This window comes from Chroicocephalus ridibundus, chromosome 8, assembly GCF_963924245.1.
Source record: "Chroicocephalus ridibundus chromosome 8, bChrRid1.1, whole genome shotgun sequence".
Classification (NCBI taxonomy): Eukaryota; Metazoa; Chordata; class Aves; order Charadriiformes; family Laridae; genus Chroicocephalus; species Chroicocephalus ridibundus.
In genome coordinates this window covers 38,961,465-38,974,859 of record NC_086291.1, presented here as the reverse complement: position 1 = coordinate 38,974,859, position 13,395 = coordinate 38,961,465, and the positions used below count along the sequence as shown (strand labels likewise).

The window sequence follows — 13,395 nt, the reverse complement described above, 5'->3', positions numbered from 1 at the left end:
GTCCCCAGTTTGGAGACCAGCTACCCAGAAGGTGCAGGAGGTGCCACCAGGCTTGGGCTGGTGAATGCTCCTGCCAAGGCAAAAGCTCCAGACACGGTTCCAGTGAATTCCTTGTGCTCTGGCCACAGCGCTTCATGGTACTTACACCAGACTTGTTCATTGCATGGGCATACACAAGGTACATGGGTGAAATACAAGACATCACCCACATCTCCATAACCAAGCAGGCTGACAGATCTCTCCAGATTCTTCAGCTTTGTTTGCTCACAAGGGCATTACTAGCACTAGGTATCTGTGTAATATTAGTATTTTGGCTTGAAATTTCCCATGCGAGCTTCAGTGTTGCTTTGCAAGATTCATAAATCCTCAGGATAAGAGAAGGGTGCTACAGCATTTACTAGCTGTACAAGCAGAACTTCTCAGCTCAAGTTTACAAGCTCCTGATTTACAAGTTAAAACTCCAAGTTCTTGAACAAACCCATGTTGTTGATGGGACAGACCACTATTCAGGTACTTTAGAGGCAATTGCTGCTAACAGTGCCCTTTCCAACCAGCCAGGTGTCTGCAAAGCCACCACAAGGACAAGCTGCCTAAAGGCTCTTCAGCAGCTCCCACTCCTTGTCACTTGCTGCAGCCTGCACCCCTGCTCACCATGTACCAGAGCAAAGATCTGCTGCTTGACCAGGGTGAGCACAGCACGGCAACAGCCCTGCATTCCTGCTCACCCAAGCACTGCCCACGGGCAGCAGCTGAAAACAGCACCACTACTTGCCCAGGAGAAAGGGGAATGGTTTAGCAGTGATGACAGCATCACTCCTACATGGTACTCGGTCACTTCAAGAACCTGCCTCCCCCTAAAGGAACCCCTCCCCTTCCTAAGGGAGCAGCAAAAGCATGAAATCAGAGGCAGAGGACTCATTACAGCAATGTAGTGAGGAAGTTTTATTTGGAAACATGGTATAAGTTTGTAACCCAACACTGGGTGCACAACTCTGATGCCGGAGCATACGCGGTTACTACTGAAACACAGGAGTGTTTCGGACAATTGCTGTAATAAAACACAAAATTCTCATACTCCAATACCAGGACACTACAGCAATCTTTAGAATCATAGTTACATCCAAGGAATTCTCTGCACTTACAATTGACCCCACAGTGTAATCTACCTATATATAAGATTAATATATATAGCATGGGAAATTGAAAATCCTTGCTCCATAGATGTATGAACATGTCAAGTCTTTTATAAATAAACATCCAGTGAAGAGAAAAAATTACATTTCTAGTTCATATTTATACATAAAGTACTAACAGCAATGGGTGGAAAATTGCACACAGGCCACCCCAAGCCATGCAGCAGGCTTGGAGCAGCCCATCCAATTTAATATTGAAGTACACACAGGACAGACAAGTCACTAACATACATTGCGCATTTACAAGAGATCAACTACCAAATTGGGACAACTGTACACATTGGAGAGACCATTTTCATTCTGGAGCTTTTTTTTTTTTAAACGTGGATTTGTTACATCTCTTTACATCATACCGCAATGTTTACTTTGTGGAGAGGATAAGGGCAACAATGAGGCCGTAGAGACCCAAGACTTCAGCAAAGATCAAAATCAGGATCATGCCCACAAATAACCTGGGCTGCTGTGCTGTTCCCCGTACACCTGCATCACCCACGATGCCGATGGCAAAGCCAGCAGCCAGACCACTGAGGCCCACACTCAAGCCAGCACCCAGCTGAAGAAAGCTCCTGTAGGACAGAGAGGAAAAGAGTTTCAGTGGCAAGTAACAGGACACCCAACACTTCAGCTTCAGGCTAGCCTTTCTTTTTTTTTTTTCCTCTCCCCAAAGAAAATACAAATTAACATTTAAACATTTAAAGGGAACTTCTTTCCTGCAGGAAGAGCTTCTATACTCTACACAAGCACAGTATATATCAAAGCAGATGCTTCCTGAGACTCCTAGCTCCAATACTTAAAAAAAAAACCCCAGGCAATTATGCAAGATCTTTAGCTGATACTCAAAAAGGGCTCATAGACTTCACTAAGCTACTGGCCCTGTGAGTTCACATGGCCACCCAGCTTGTCTGTAGCCACTTCAGTCAGCTGCAGGCTTTGCATGCTGCCACAGCTGCACTTACTCCAGCCTCATGGGCTAGCACTTGCCTGTCCCATCCTGTGTAGCCTGTTAATAGCTGCTTTTGTCTCCCACCTCTATCAACCTTCTTATACAGCCACAGCACATCCAGGTGATTATTTGGTCTCTTGCACTGCAAGAGCTGGGCAGGAATGGTCTGGTTTTCCAGGCAGGGGTACCTGAGGAGCACTCCCTGTCAGCATCTGACCACCTGATAACTGCAAAGCAGCACTTGTACCTGCTGTTTCTTAGATCATGGCCAACCACACTGCTCATCAGCTATAGCTTGTACAGCAACACAGACTATTCTGTTAGACCTCAGAAGCATTGTTTTATTCTGAGAGGTCTCAATCAAGCCAGTTCCAGCTATTCTCAAAAGCCAAGAGTAGATTAAGTTTCAGACTGTAGCTGGCATAGAGGCCTGATGTATAGCTTGAGGATTGATTTACCAGCACATAAAGCAGCAAGCAATATTAATTATTCACTTGCATCTCCCAGGCAACAGGAGAACTATTTAGACAGTCTGATTAGACAGTCTTGGAAAGACCTGTGTATTCCAGGTCTAGAATTTGGCACCATGAAGCAAGCTTAGCCTCCTGTCCCAGTCCTGCCTGTACATGGTTTCTTTCAAGCCAAGAACCACTGCATTATCTCTAGCCATGGGATGTCTGACCTGTCAGCTAATGCAGCAAGCTCATCAGGCTGCACTGCCACTGAGGCTAAGGCATCAGGTAGGACAGCTGAAATCCAGTCCATACTGCTAAGCCCGGGTTAGGAGCATTTAGCACTGACAGCCCCTCACAGGGTCTTGAGCAAATCCCACCCACATTCAGGAGCATCAAAATCACAACAGGACAAACTTCACAACTCACAGATGCAGCAACTTACTTGAATAGCGTGATAGAAGGTGAGAGGGCATTGGCAATGAGGACTGCCACTACGAGGCCATAGATAGCTATAATACCCGCCATGACAACAGGGATGATTGACTTCATGATGAGCTCAGGCCTCATGACAGACATGGCTGCAATACCCGTGCCACTCTTTGCTGTTCCATATGCAGCTCCCAAGGCTGGAAGAAGGAAAAAAAAAAAGTGTTAAGACACATCCCCAAATACCATCTCCTTCATTAGGCTGCAGTATTAGAGGAGTTGAGTCAGCACAAGGAAGAACTGTGCAAAACTAACATGGTCACTTGACTACTTGGTTTGTCAGCCAGGAATATTCCCCTAAGGGATGAGGAAGTGACCTATCCAGAGCCCTAGACCAAAGCTACATCAATAAAAAGGTGCTGTTCAAACAGTACAGATAGCAGAATACCCACTCTAAGCTTGCTTAACAGCAGGATACACTCCCTACCAGGCATTCATTCTCTGTTTAGGAACCAAAGCCCAAAGTCCAAATCTCGTTACTTCAGAGCTTGTGCCCTCACAGAGGCTCTACTCAGCTGAACTGCAGAGGAAACACAGCAAAGCGCATCTTGCTGCTGCAGCAGGATGTAACCCGGCTGAAAGACAGGTCATACAGTCACTGAACTTTGACACACTTGGGCCAAGTCCTCAGATGCACCCAACATTTAACAAGTCACCTTCATGGGGTCTCTTCTTCCACAAAACTTGCACGCCTATGCTTTGGCCTGGGGTTAAACATGCCATTTCAGCTTCATCAGAAACTGAAGATAGTAGTTCTGTACCGAGCAGTTCTCAGTAACTGAAGACACCGAGATAGTAAAAAAAACCTCACATATTATTGCTGTACTTCATTCCTGGGAGAAAGGACACCCTCTTCATGTGTCAATAGCCTCACCTGTGAAGGACTGAGGTCCAAACACTTGTTAATCCAACCACTGGAACCACAGAGTAGAGTATGGCTTGCAAGTCATAGAGGACCTCAAGCCTTACCCTTGAGGTTCACTGATCACCTGTGTCAACACTGGAGCATAAGACAACCAATACAGGAACCCAAAGCTTGGTTTTCAAAGCAGAACATGGGCTTATCACCAACAACTGAGAACATGAGAAGAGTCCCAAACCGCTACCCCAAAAAGTCACTTCTATCTTGAAAACTTTGTATTAGTCTCACAAAAGCTTCCACAAATACCTCATTCTTTGATTCTGAAGTACTTAGAAAGACCCCTTTTCTTCCAACCTTGCTCTGGAGTACTGAACTCGTTAACTCTGGATCGCACTCACCACCACTCAAGAGACAATATGCAGGTCAGCAGCCATCCAGGACTAAGTCCTTGAAGCTGCCCTGCAAGGTATGTGGAAGGGTAGGTAGTCTCCTTTTCAAACACCATTAGGCTGATATTCAAAGCTAACAGTCCTATTTGACATGAAGATGCTGTTGCCTGCTCTAAAAGGCTACTGCAGAGGTATTAAGACCATGAGGATTTCGAATCTTTGTACTGTTCAGAGACTTACTATTTGAGTTTGCTCCACCCACTTAAAAACTTATGTTTCTACAAGGGAGAGCAGCTTGTTCCACAAAGATCTGTAGCTGCTTTACACCAACATCCAAGTGTGAGATGGTGCACCTTGCCTAAAGAGCTGCTGGTATTCAAAGGGTTTAGGATATGAGCTTTCCTGCTTCTCACCCAGCATCTACAGAAAGTTTATCTTTGAGCTGTCAAGAACTGAGCAGTAATCCTCCTGGCTTTGCACTAAGAAATTGAAGATTAATAAAGGTGGCACCGCTGCACTAACGCAAGACTCACTATCAGAAGGAAGTTTAGTTTTAGTTACAACAATTTAATAGAGGGAAAGCCTGATTATCAACTACAAATTGGTTCTGCACTAGCAAAGCTCTTGAACTGTCACCGAGCCAGATGCGAAGGGCTGTTCAGCATGATTCAGAACTAGAATCCAGCTTAGCAGGAAGCCTGAGCCAAGAGCAGAAGACAGGTTTTACCTGCAAATGTAAGCTGAGCCTGGAAACTACTGCACAGACTCAGCCAGCAATAACAGTGATGGTACTGTTTAAGGGTCTGGCCCCTAGGAAGCCTAGAAAGAAATCACTACCTTGTATTAGGAACTTCTGTTGGATGAAGCATCTTCCAAGGACTAGTAAGCAAGTGGAATCAATATTCAGGCTATCTAGACTTCTAGACTGGCTATAGCATTTAGCAGAAGCCACTTCTCTTGTCTGGAATCCTTTATAAACCTCTCTAGTAATGCAGAGGCTCACGAGGAAGTTCACTATTTAAAATTAGATCAGTCATTACTTCCTACAAGTCTGAAGTTACTTAAAGGTGTTGCAATTAATGCAGTGGTGGATTACAGAAGCTGATTTTGTAATCCCACTTACAGAAAGCCAGCCTGCTTAAGCTTTTGGAGAGGGGCAGCTTAGCACATACTTGTCAATTCCCAGTTGTTAAATCTCAATTCTAGGGAAGAGCTTATGCCTTGAACTCGGTCTAAACACATTAGCAAGTAAAGTCTACCTGTACTGCAGGGAAGTTAGTTTTCACATGACAGTTTTTGATGGCACTGAAGATCTATTACACTCCCACTGGTGGACAGTCACGGGTGCTAGAAATACAGCTTCAGAGCTTGGCACATCTCAGCATCCTGACCAACAGGCTTGCACTGGAGTCCCCTGCAGCTGCATCTCCCATACCCTACAAGGCAGCTGGTCTTACTGCTCTTCATTAGCCCACAAAGTTCTGGCACCTTTCACAATACCCCAGTATTAAAGTCCAGATGGTCACTTCCCACCATGACACAGCCATCTCACAGCACTACTATTCAGTTACAGGCTATTTGGCACTTAGGTCAATCCTTCTGCGCATCTGGACTTGTACCTCTTGGCAGCTGTGAATATTTAAAGCACACATGCTTCATATGCTACATTTAAATACCCCAATGAGTTGAAGGACATGTTTTCCAAAATCTTCTCAGTGACTAGAGTTGAAGAGACCTACGTGGAAGACAGTGAAAATGGAACAAGAGCTGTACCACTGTTACACACCAAGACTCCATATATTTGCTTCAGATCATACAGTTCCATCACCTCTAACATGCAGCCCAATTAAGCTGCAACTCTAAAGCATACAAAGAGCAACAAAACATTTAAAGGGCAGTCACAGAAGCAGCACTTTGCCACCTAGCTTTCACAGAAGGAAGCCATTCTGCTCTGTAACCAGGAACTGTTCCGTTTTTAAGTTCAATGGTGCTATAATACAGGGAAGTTGCTTTACACATCATTCAAGACCACCTACTCCCAGTATGCCTGCTTCAAAGGTTAACTTGATTTTGAAATACTTCTGAAGAGGAACTCCTGAACTCACAAGCCAGAGTTGATTTAGTACTGCTCCTGGGGGCAAAACGCACTCCCATGGGGCTGTGGATATATGGCCTGGCACCTCGTCATGGCTGTTACTTTCTATTAGTCAAAAGCAGTAGTGAGCTGTGCAGCTCCAAGATGAAGTACGAACTAGAAAGTAACTTGCCACATAGGCAACAGCTTCCATAAGGACTGAAGACTAGTTGTAGTCTTGACACTGCCAGGACTTTCAGTAGAGCTTTGCCTCTGATATTCACAGTCAGTACTCCAGCAGGCTGTGGTTTAGATCCAGCGCTAGTCCAAGTATTAGGACCAATCTTCTGTAGCTATAGTTACAGCGCTGAGCAAGGTCATGCACCAAGAACATTAATCTCGCAGCCAAGTTAGCTGCAAGTCACCTCATGCGACACTCCCTCAATACAGAAAGAGGCTCTTGCCAAAAGCCATGCTTCAGTTCTGCACGGCTCTGCAGACAGATACGCACCTATGGACAGTGACCACATTATCAGGAGCCTTCACACCAGTAAACCATTTGCATAGATGCAGTTTCAGCAGTTGCGATACATTCAGACATGCTCAGCCCAAGAATACAGAGGTTCAGAACCAACCACACACCCTCCAGCAGCATTTGGTCCATTCACAGGCAGTGATTCCGCCTGCATCCCACCATGGAAAAGCAGGTTTTCACACTGCAATGTGTTGAAGCTTTCCAGAGCAGTAATGGGCAGAATTTCCCTGCATTAGGACATCCACTAATAATAAAAGTCAAGCTTTCAATTACCATATCATAGCAAGTCTGAAAGACCATTCTGGGTGAGTACTTACATCTGGAGCCTTTTATAATTAACCCATTATCAAATGGGCTGCCCTCTGCAATACATAGGCTTCCCTCGAACCAGACAGCAGGCACCACCTCACCTCAACACCTGTCTACCCTTGAGCAGGTTGTTCTTAAATGGCTGGAGAACTGCTAGAGATGATATCCAGGTCAAGTACAGTCCTTGCTTTGCCATGCCAGAAACCCAGGCACTTTCAAAGGAACAGGCTTCTTCCCACTGGTATTCTAAGTCCCCTCCCACACCACACCACCACATTTAACAGACACAGCTCTACCTCGGATTACAGTAATGGATACTTCATGGCTGCCTTGGAAAAACCCTGTTGCTATGCCCAGTTGCATCTCCACAGAAGAGACAGCCACATTAGCGGAACTGTATCTGAAGCCCATGCAAATTCAGGTCACACTGACTGAAGACTGGCTCTAGCCAGTCCCCCAGTGATAACTGAAGGGGTAAACAGATAAGCTGCTCTACAGGAAGCTGCAGACTTTGAAAATCTTTAGTGAGTCACCTGTTATAGGATTAGGGACAGCATGCTTTTTGTTCTTCCCTAATGTTATGAGAGGGTGTGGGGATTTCAAACAAGCCTAGCACTGTCAGCTTACAGGATTATCAAAAACAACCTGCAAGGCTAGCAGGCCATTTACTCTTGTTCAGTAAATTTGAGAACTTAAGTCTATCAGCTGCTGCAACAGCAGCAGTCCAAAGAAAAAAGGCCTTACCAGTCAACTGTCCCAGCAGCTGGGGCTGCTGCAATTGGTATTCTGGATTGTCTGACATAGCACACAAAGGCAACTTTTTTGCATATGGTAGGGCTGACACTTTACACCACGGAGTACAGGCTTCCTCTTCTGCAAGCAGCGAAGTCCAGTCACTTGTTATTTATCTTTATCATCATACAAGCTCCGCTGCAAACCCTAAAGATGACCCATTTCACAGCCTGGGTGGACCACTGTACTCCAGGCACTGACTGGCATAGCAGTGTGTCATACCAGTTAGCAGGAGCCCTCTTGAGCAAGTCAGTCTACCAGCAGCTCACCCCACGCACCAGCAGACATGCACAGCTGAGCTGCTTCATCTGAGGCATGGGAAAGCCAAGGTCATCTGACTGCATCCAGCAGACACTCCTGTGGCCAGACTAGCCTGACTATGAAGCCTCATGCTCACAAGATTCACAGTCTGAAGGAAGCGAGTTCAGCAAGTTATGCCTTACTGTTTGGTGAGGACAGCAAGCAGGTGGAAGCATGCACTTCTGTGAAACCATTCTTCCAAGCATCACCAAACAGCCTGAGCAGGCTGGAGAGTTTTTCAGCTTGCAATCAGTCAGGCTCTGGACAGACTTAAGAGGCTAGTTTTAGGAAGGGGCAAAGAGTGGACTAGGAGGTCCTGAAGCAGCATTCATTCATCTTCACTGCTGCTCTGGATGTTCACTCAAGAGAGGAAGCACCTGCAGACTTTGTAGCCTACAGTAACTTCAGGGTGAGACAGGAGTCCCATCAGGTACACCTGGAAGCCACGGCACAAGCAGCAGCATATCTGCTTGAGCCAAGTTTTGTAGAGTCAATGGTATATCCTGATGCTTAATCTGGTTTTCAGACGATCCTAAGAGAGTGGAAATGATGCCCTTATTGAGATTTCTTCCCTTCATTTATCTGAGCTGTAGAAACACTGCCTGTCTGGTTTACTTTTCTTAAAACACTTATGTCTTAAAAGGGCACTAATTTACCTGCTGTTAAGGATGAATGCTTAAGCTAGTCTCTCTACTGTAGGCAGTCTGGTAGCTCAAACACTTGACCCACAGAGTTTTCCTACCATACCACAACACCTTTGAAGTACTCTGCAAGCTCCTCTTAGGATGAGGTCCACAGCTCCTTACTGAGAAGCAAGCAGTTCTCCTCTCTACCACCTCCCCATCTCTCCAGAGACAGTATTTCAGGAAGCACTGGTGTAATTTGCCTTCAACACTGCAAGCTGTTTATAGTCATGATGCCTTCTAGAATCAGACTGCGCAGGGCTACCAGCTGCATGAAGCTAGATGTTCTGAGCCAGCAATTTCACCACAGAGGCCCATTAACAGCTAACCAACTGCTACGGTATCTGCAGCCCCAGTTTAAAATAAAATAATATTATTTTATTTGTGAGCTATATGTGAGCTATTTCATTAGCTCACAACAATGAGAAGACAGACACAGAACTAACCTTAACACTGCTGGCTAGAGTTCTCTTCATTAGCAGTCTTCCAGATGCTTGATAGCGAAGCAGTACTGAAGGTACAGAATGCCCATGCAGAGTGCAGGCTGAAGAAAAACTCCTTACCACATTATGGAGGCCATGGTGGGGTGTGCCTGGGACATCACGCTTTTCTATACCAAGCATCAGCAAGCACGGAATCAGACAGCTTTGCCCAATACCATGCTTTTCCATTTTGGCATTGAGAAGTCACATGGAAAAGCCTCAATAATTTTGATCACTCAACAGCACCTGACACTGAGCCAGCCACATGTTTTACACATCAGAAATAAAGGAACTTCAGCTACCAGAACAAGCTGTAATCAGCAAAGGAACAGGCAGGCTCGAAGATAGCCAAGGTCACAGCAGCCTGCTTCAGTCTTCCTAGCTGCCATCAGTACTAGCTGACTAGAACAAGTTCTGCTATCTATTTACCATCAGCAGTTAATGTTCAAACACGAAACAGCACTGCATAAAGTCGCTTGTTTTCACATCAAACTAGCCTGGACAGTATAGAACCTGAACATGTTTACTAGAAACAGGTCTCAGAACTACAAGCTCCACAAGAATGTGATCTTTAGATAGCGCATGAGTCAGACATGATCACTGCACTAACACACACTGATCTAGGACCATTTTAGATAGTTTTACATACTTTTCCAGACATATTTAGCTCCTTACTTCTGACTCTGGGCATTTGTTTTTTTTTAAAAACTAACATTCAATTAACATCAGAACATGCTGTAGTGTAACATCCCTATTAGGAAAGCTACATGACACTGCAAGTTTCAGTTTATCTTACATATTGACACCTCTGCCATATCACCTTGAAAATCCAAGTTGCTTCATTAAACAAGCAGTTCAGGGATGTTCACAACTAAAATAATTTTGCTTCAGCAGTAACTATAACCTGTTGTTCCAGTGACTGAACCAGTCCAATGCACTTAGGCCCCAGCAAGAGACCAACTTCATGGCTCAGACCTGCTGGTATTCAGACCACCCGACACAGACTCTGCACCAAGGACCAGTCATGTACCAGCAGCAACATGACAGTCACCAAGCCTTCGTCAATGTAGCTTAAGCACTCTGAATCGCCCAACTCAAACCTTCTGCTTAACTTGCCTCCTACAGCACCACGCTATCTAACAAATGCTTCACCCTCTACTTTAGACATGCCAAGCAGTACTCTGAATTCTATTAAAACTATTGAAACACTGACTCAAGGTTGCATCCCTCACTGATGTTTCCACTGAAGGAAGCTTGAGTATCACAAAACCAGTGCCTAAAAGGCCATACAACCATGGGCTTTTGCTTCCAAGTTCAATTTTGCAAGAAGAATCCAGTGACTCCTTGCTCAGGAAGAAAGCTCTGCTATTTTGCAAAAGGCAGTGATCTGCTGACTGTTTCTCCCAACAAGACCTAGCTCTTACTCTATTCTTCCATTTTCTTCATTAGCCAAGAGGTAGGTAGGACAGCAGTTCCAACATTGGCTCCTACAGCATTCCAGCCATTCTGTTCTCACAAAGTCCTTACAAGTCAAGTGTGAGTACACTATTTTAACTCCAAGGTGGCAGACCACTCACTGATTGCTCTCAGCAGAGGACATCTGCATCCCACCACTGGGTAAATACTAAGCAAGACTAAGAACAGCCACTCAGGCTTTTTTTTTTTTGCAAAGAGTAGGCTATGAACATGGTTGGTGTGAAAGCAGTCCACGGTGCCAACACCAGCATGGCTAGACAGCTTCTTTTCAAACACTAGATTTAATCCACTGTCTATTTACACAGTTTAATCTACCACACTAATCAATCAAGAGCAGCTTCCAGAAGTTTGCCTTGCAGACCTAGCTCCCATCTCAGAGGCTACTTTAACATAACAAGCCTCCAAGCACACGAACAGCTACATGCAACTCGAGCTACAGCCAATTCAGTACCCAAATGGTTTCATTCCTCAACTGGGAGCCAAATTAGGTGGCAGATGAAGACACATCATTATCCTCATGCATGTGGAGACACTGGCTAGGTCTTCAGAAGAGAAAACCAGAACCAATTGCTAATTCTTGTATTCCTAATTACTGGTAACACTTGCATTTGGAAAAAACCTAGCTGAAACCTTCCCTGTGTTACATCCCAAGGAGAACAGCAGGTCTGTGCCTAGCAGGAAACTGCCAACACTGGTCAGGAACAACAGTCATTTTCTGCAGAAGGTCTACTCAGGCTCCGAAAGACAAGGCATGGTATGATGGTCATTCTAGTGCAAAACAGTATTTATGGGCCTCTACACAGGCATTTGCCTGTAGGGAGAGCGATACCGCAGCATGACCCAGTTTACTCCGCACTGAACCCCAGTGCCTCCCAGTGCAGACAGATGGCCACTAGCCAAGAGCTTCCCGTTTCCAGTATATCCCACATCTCCCGTTTTAAAAGGAAGGTCAGGAGCCTGCTGGCTTTTAATGCCATGAACGCCTCGCAAGCCGACTCCACTCCTACACCACTCACACATTTAGGTTTCAATCCCATTAAAAACCGCTTTTGTGTTATCCGAGGAACGTCTTAAGCAGCGACTTCGTCCGTTCTGAGCGGGAGAAGGGCTGCCCGCAGCCCCGGGGCTGAGCTGCCACCGGCACCGCCGAGCCCCGAGGGAGGCGCGGCTGCCCCCGCACCCCGGTCGGCGGGGAACACCGCCACGCCGGGCTGCCGGGAGCCCGTCGGTACCGACAGGCCCGCACGCAGCTGACCGGGGTCCGCCCCCGAGGGAAGGGGCGGGGGGGGCCGGGCGGCGGCGCCGCCGCAGTCACGTGGCAGCGGGGGCTCCGCCGGCGGCGGCACGCGCCGCGGTGACGTCACTCGCGCAGACCCCCCTCCTCCGCGCCCCGGTAGCCCGGATGGAACTGGGGGAGGGGGCGGGCCGCCCCCGCGGCCAGTCCGGGAGGACGCCCGGTCCCACCTGGCGGCGGGCCCACCACCGGGGATCGCGCCCCACCAAGGGAGGGAGAGAATGGGGAAAGGGGTGCCCCCACCTCCTGCCGGTGCTGCGGCGGCGAGCCAGACCGCGCTCCCCCCGCTTCCCGCCTCCCCGTCGGCTCCAGGCCCCGACACCCCCGGGTGCTCACCGCTGAAGACCATGGCGGCCGAGGCGCCCATCACGGCGAAGAAGGAGGCGTACTCGGGGCTGGCGCTGGAGGACATGGCTGCGCGGCCCGGGCCGGGGCGAGGCGCCGCTGGGAGCGGGAGCGCGAGAGGGCGGGGGAGGGAGGCGGGAGGCTCCGCCGCGGCGCCGGTCCTCGGTAGGCAGCGCTCGGCCACAAAATGGCGGAGGCGAGGAAGGCGCGGGCGGGGAGGGAAGGAGGGAGACGGGGCGGAGGCCGACTGCGGGAGGGAGGGAAGGGGCCGGGCGGGAACGGGAGGGCGGCGGCGCAGAGCTCCGTCCCGGCGGGAGTGCGCGGCGGCCCGGGCGCTGCGCCCTAAATACTGCCTCCGCAGGACAAAATGGCGGCGGCCCGCCCGTCACGTGACCGCCGCCCCCGCCCGCCCCGCCCCGCCCCCGGCCGCCGCCACGCGCACGCGGCTGGGGGGAGCCCGCCCGCCGCCCCCTCCCTCCTCCGCCGGGTTCCCCCCTCCCGCGGTGGGACTCGCCCCCGGGGACGAGAGGACCCCGCTCCTCCCGCCGCGCCCCGTGTGGCGAATGGGGCGCTCGGCCGCCGCGGCCTCCGCCGCAGCCTTCCGCCGCCCTCCGCGCCCCCCCCCCCCCTCCGCCCGGATGGTTCAGTCCGGCCCGGCGCCGCGTCCCGCTGAGCGTGATTCAGCGCTCATTAGCATAAGGGGCGTGTCCGCGCCCGGCCCCGCTCAGGCCCGGCCCCGGGACACCGCCCCCTCCCTCTGTCCGCGGGCGCGGCCGC

At 48.7% G+C, this 13,395-nt stretch overlaps 1 protein-coding gene across 2 annotated transcripts; it reads right to left on the bottom strand.

Moving 5' to 3' along the window:
- Positions 1–923: 923 nt before the first annotated feature.
- On the bottom strand, positions 924–12,979 carry ATP6V0C (ATPase H+ transporting V0 subunit c). Of its 2 annotated transcripts, none has more exons than XM_063343715.1 (3): positions 12,517–12,979; positions 3,034–3,217; positions 924–1,759 (listed from the first exon to the last, which is right to left on the bottom strand). In XM_063343715.1, the coding sequence occupies exons 1-3, from the start codon at positions 12,683–12,685 to the stop codon at positions 1,555–1,557; spliced, it is 558 nt and encodes a 185-aa protein (XP_063199785.1). In that variant the 5' UTR covers positions 12,686–12,979; the 3' UTR covers positions 924–1,554. The 2 variants fall into 2 exon arrangements, with proteins under 2 accessions (XP_063199785.1, XP_063199786.1); XM_063343716.1 differs by having other exon boundaries at positions 12,610–12,947.
- Positions 12,980–13,395: the final 416 nt, after the last annotated feature.

What these genes read in the sequence shown, in the direction of transcription:
- ATP6V0C (XM_063343715.1), bottom strand. Translation starts at nt 12,685, where the DNA reads ATGTCCTCCAGCGCCAGCCCCGAGTACGCCTCCTTCTTCGCCGTGATG. An exon ending in CGCCGCAGCACCGGCAGGAG is followed by an intron (nt 3,218 to 12,516) that starts GTGGGGGCACCC and finishes TCCTTCTTCCAG; the next exon opens with CCTTGGGAGCTGCATATGGA. An exon ending in CCTTCTATCACGCTATTCAA is followed by an intron (nt 1,760 to 3,033) that starts GTAAGTTGCTGC and finishes TCTGTCCTACAG; the next exon opens with GAGCTTTCTTCAGCTGGGTG.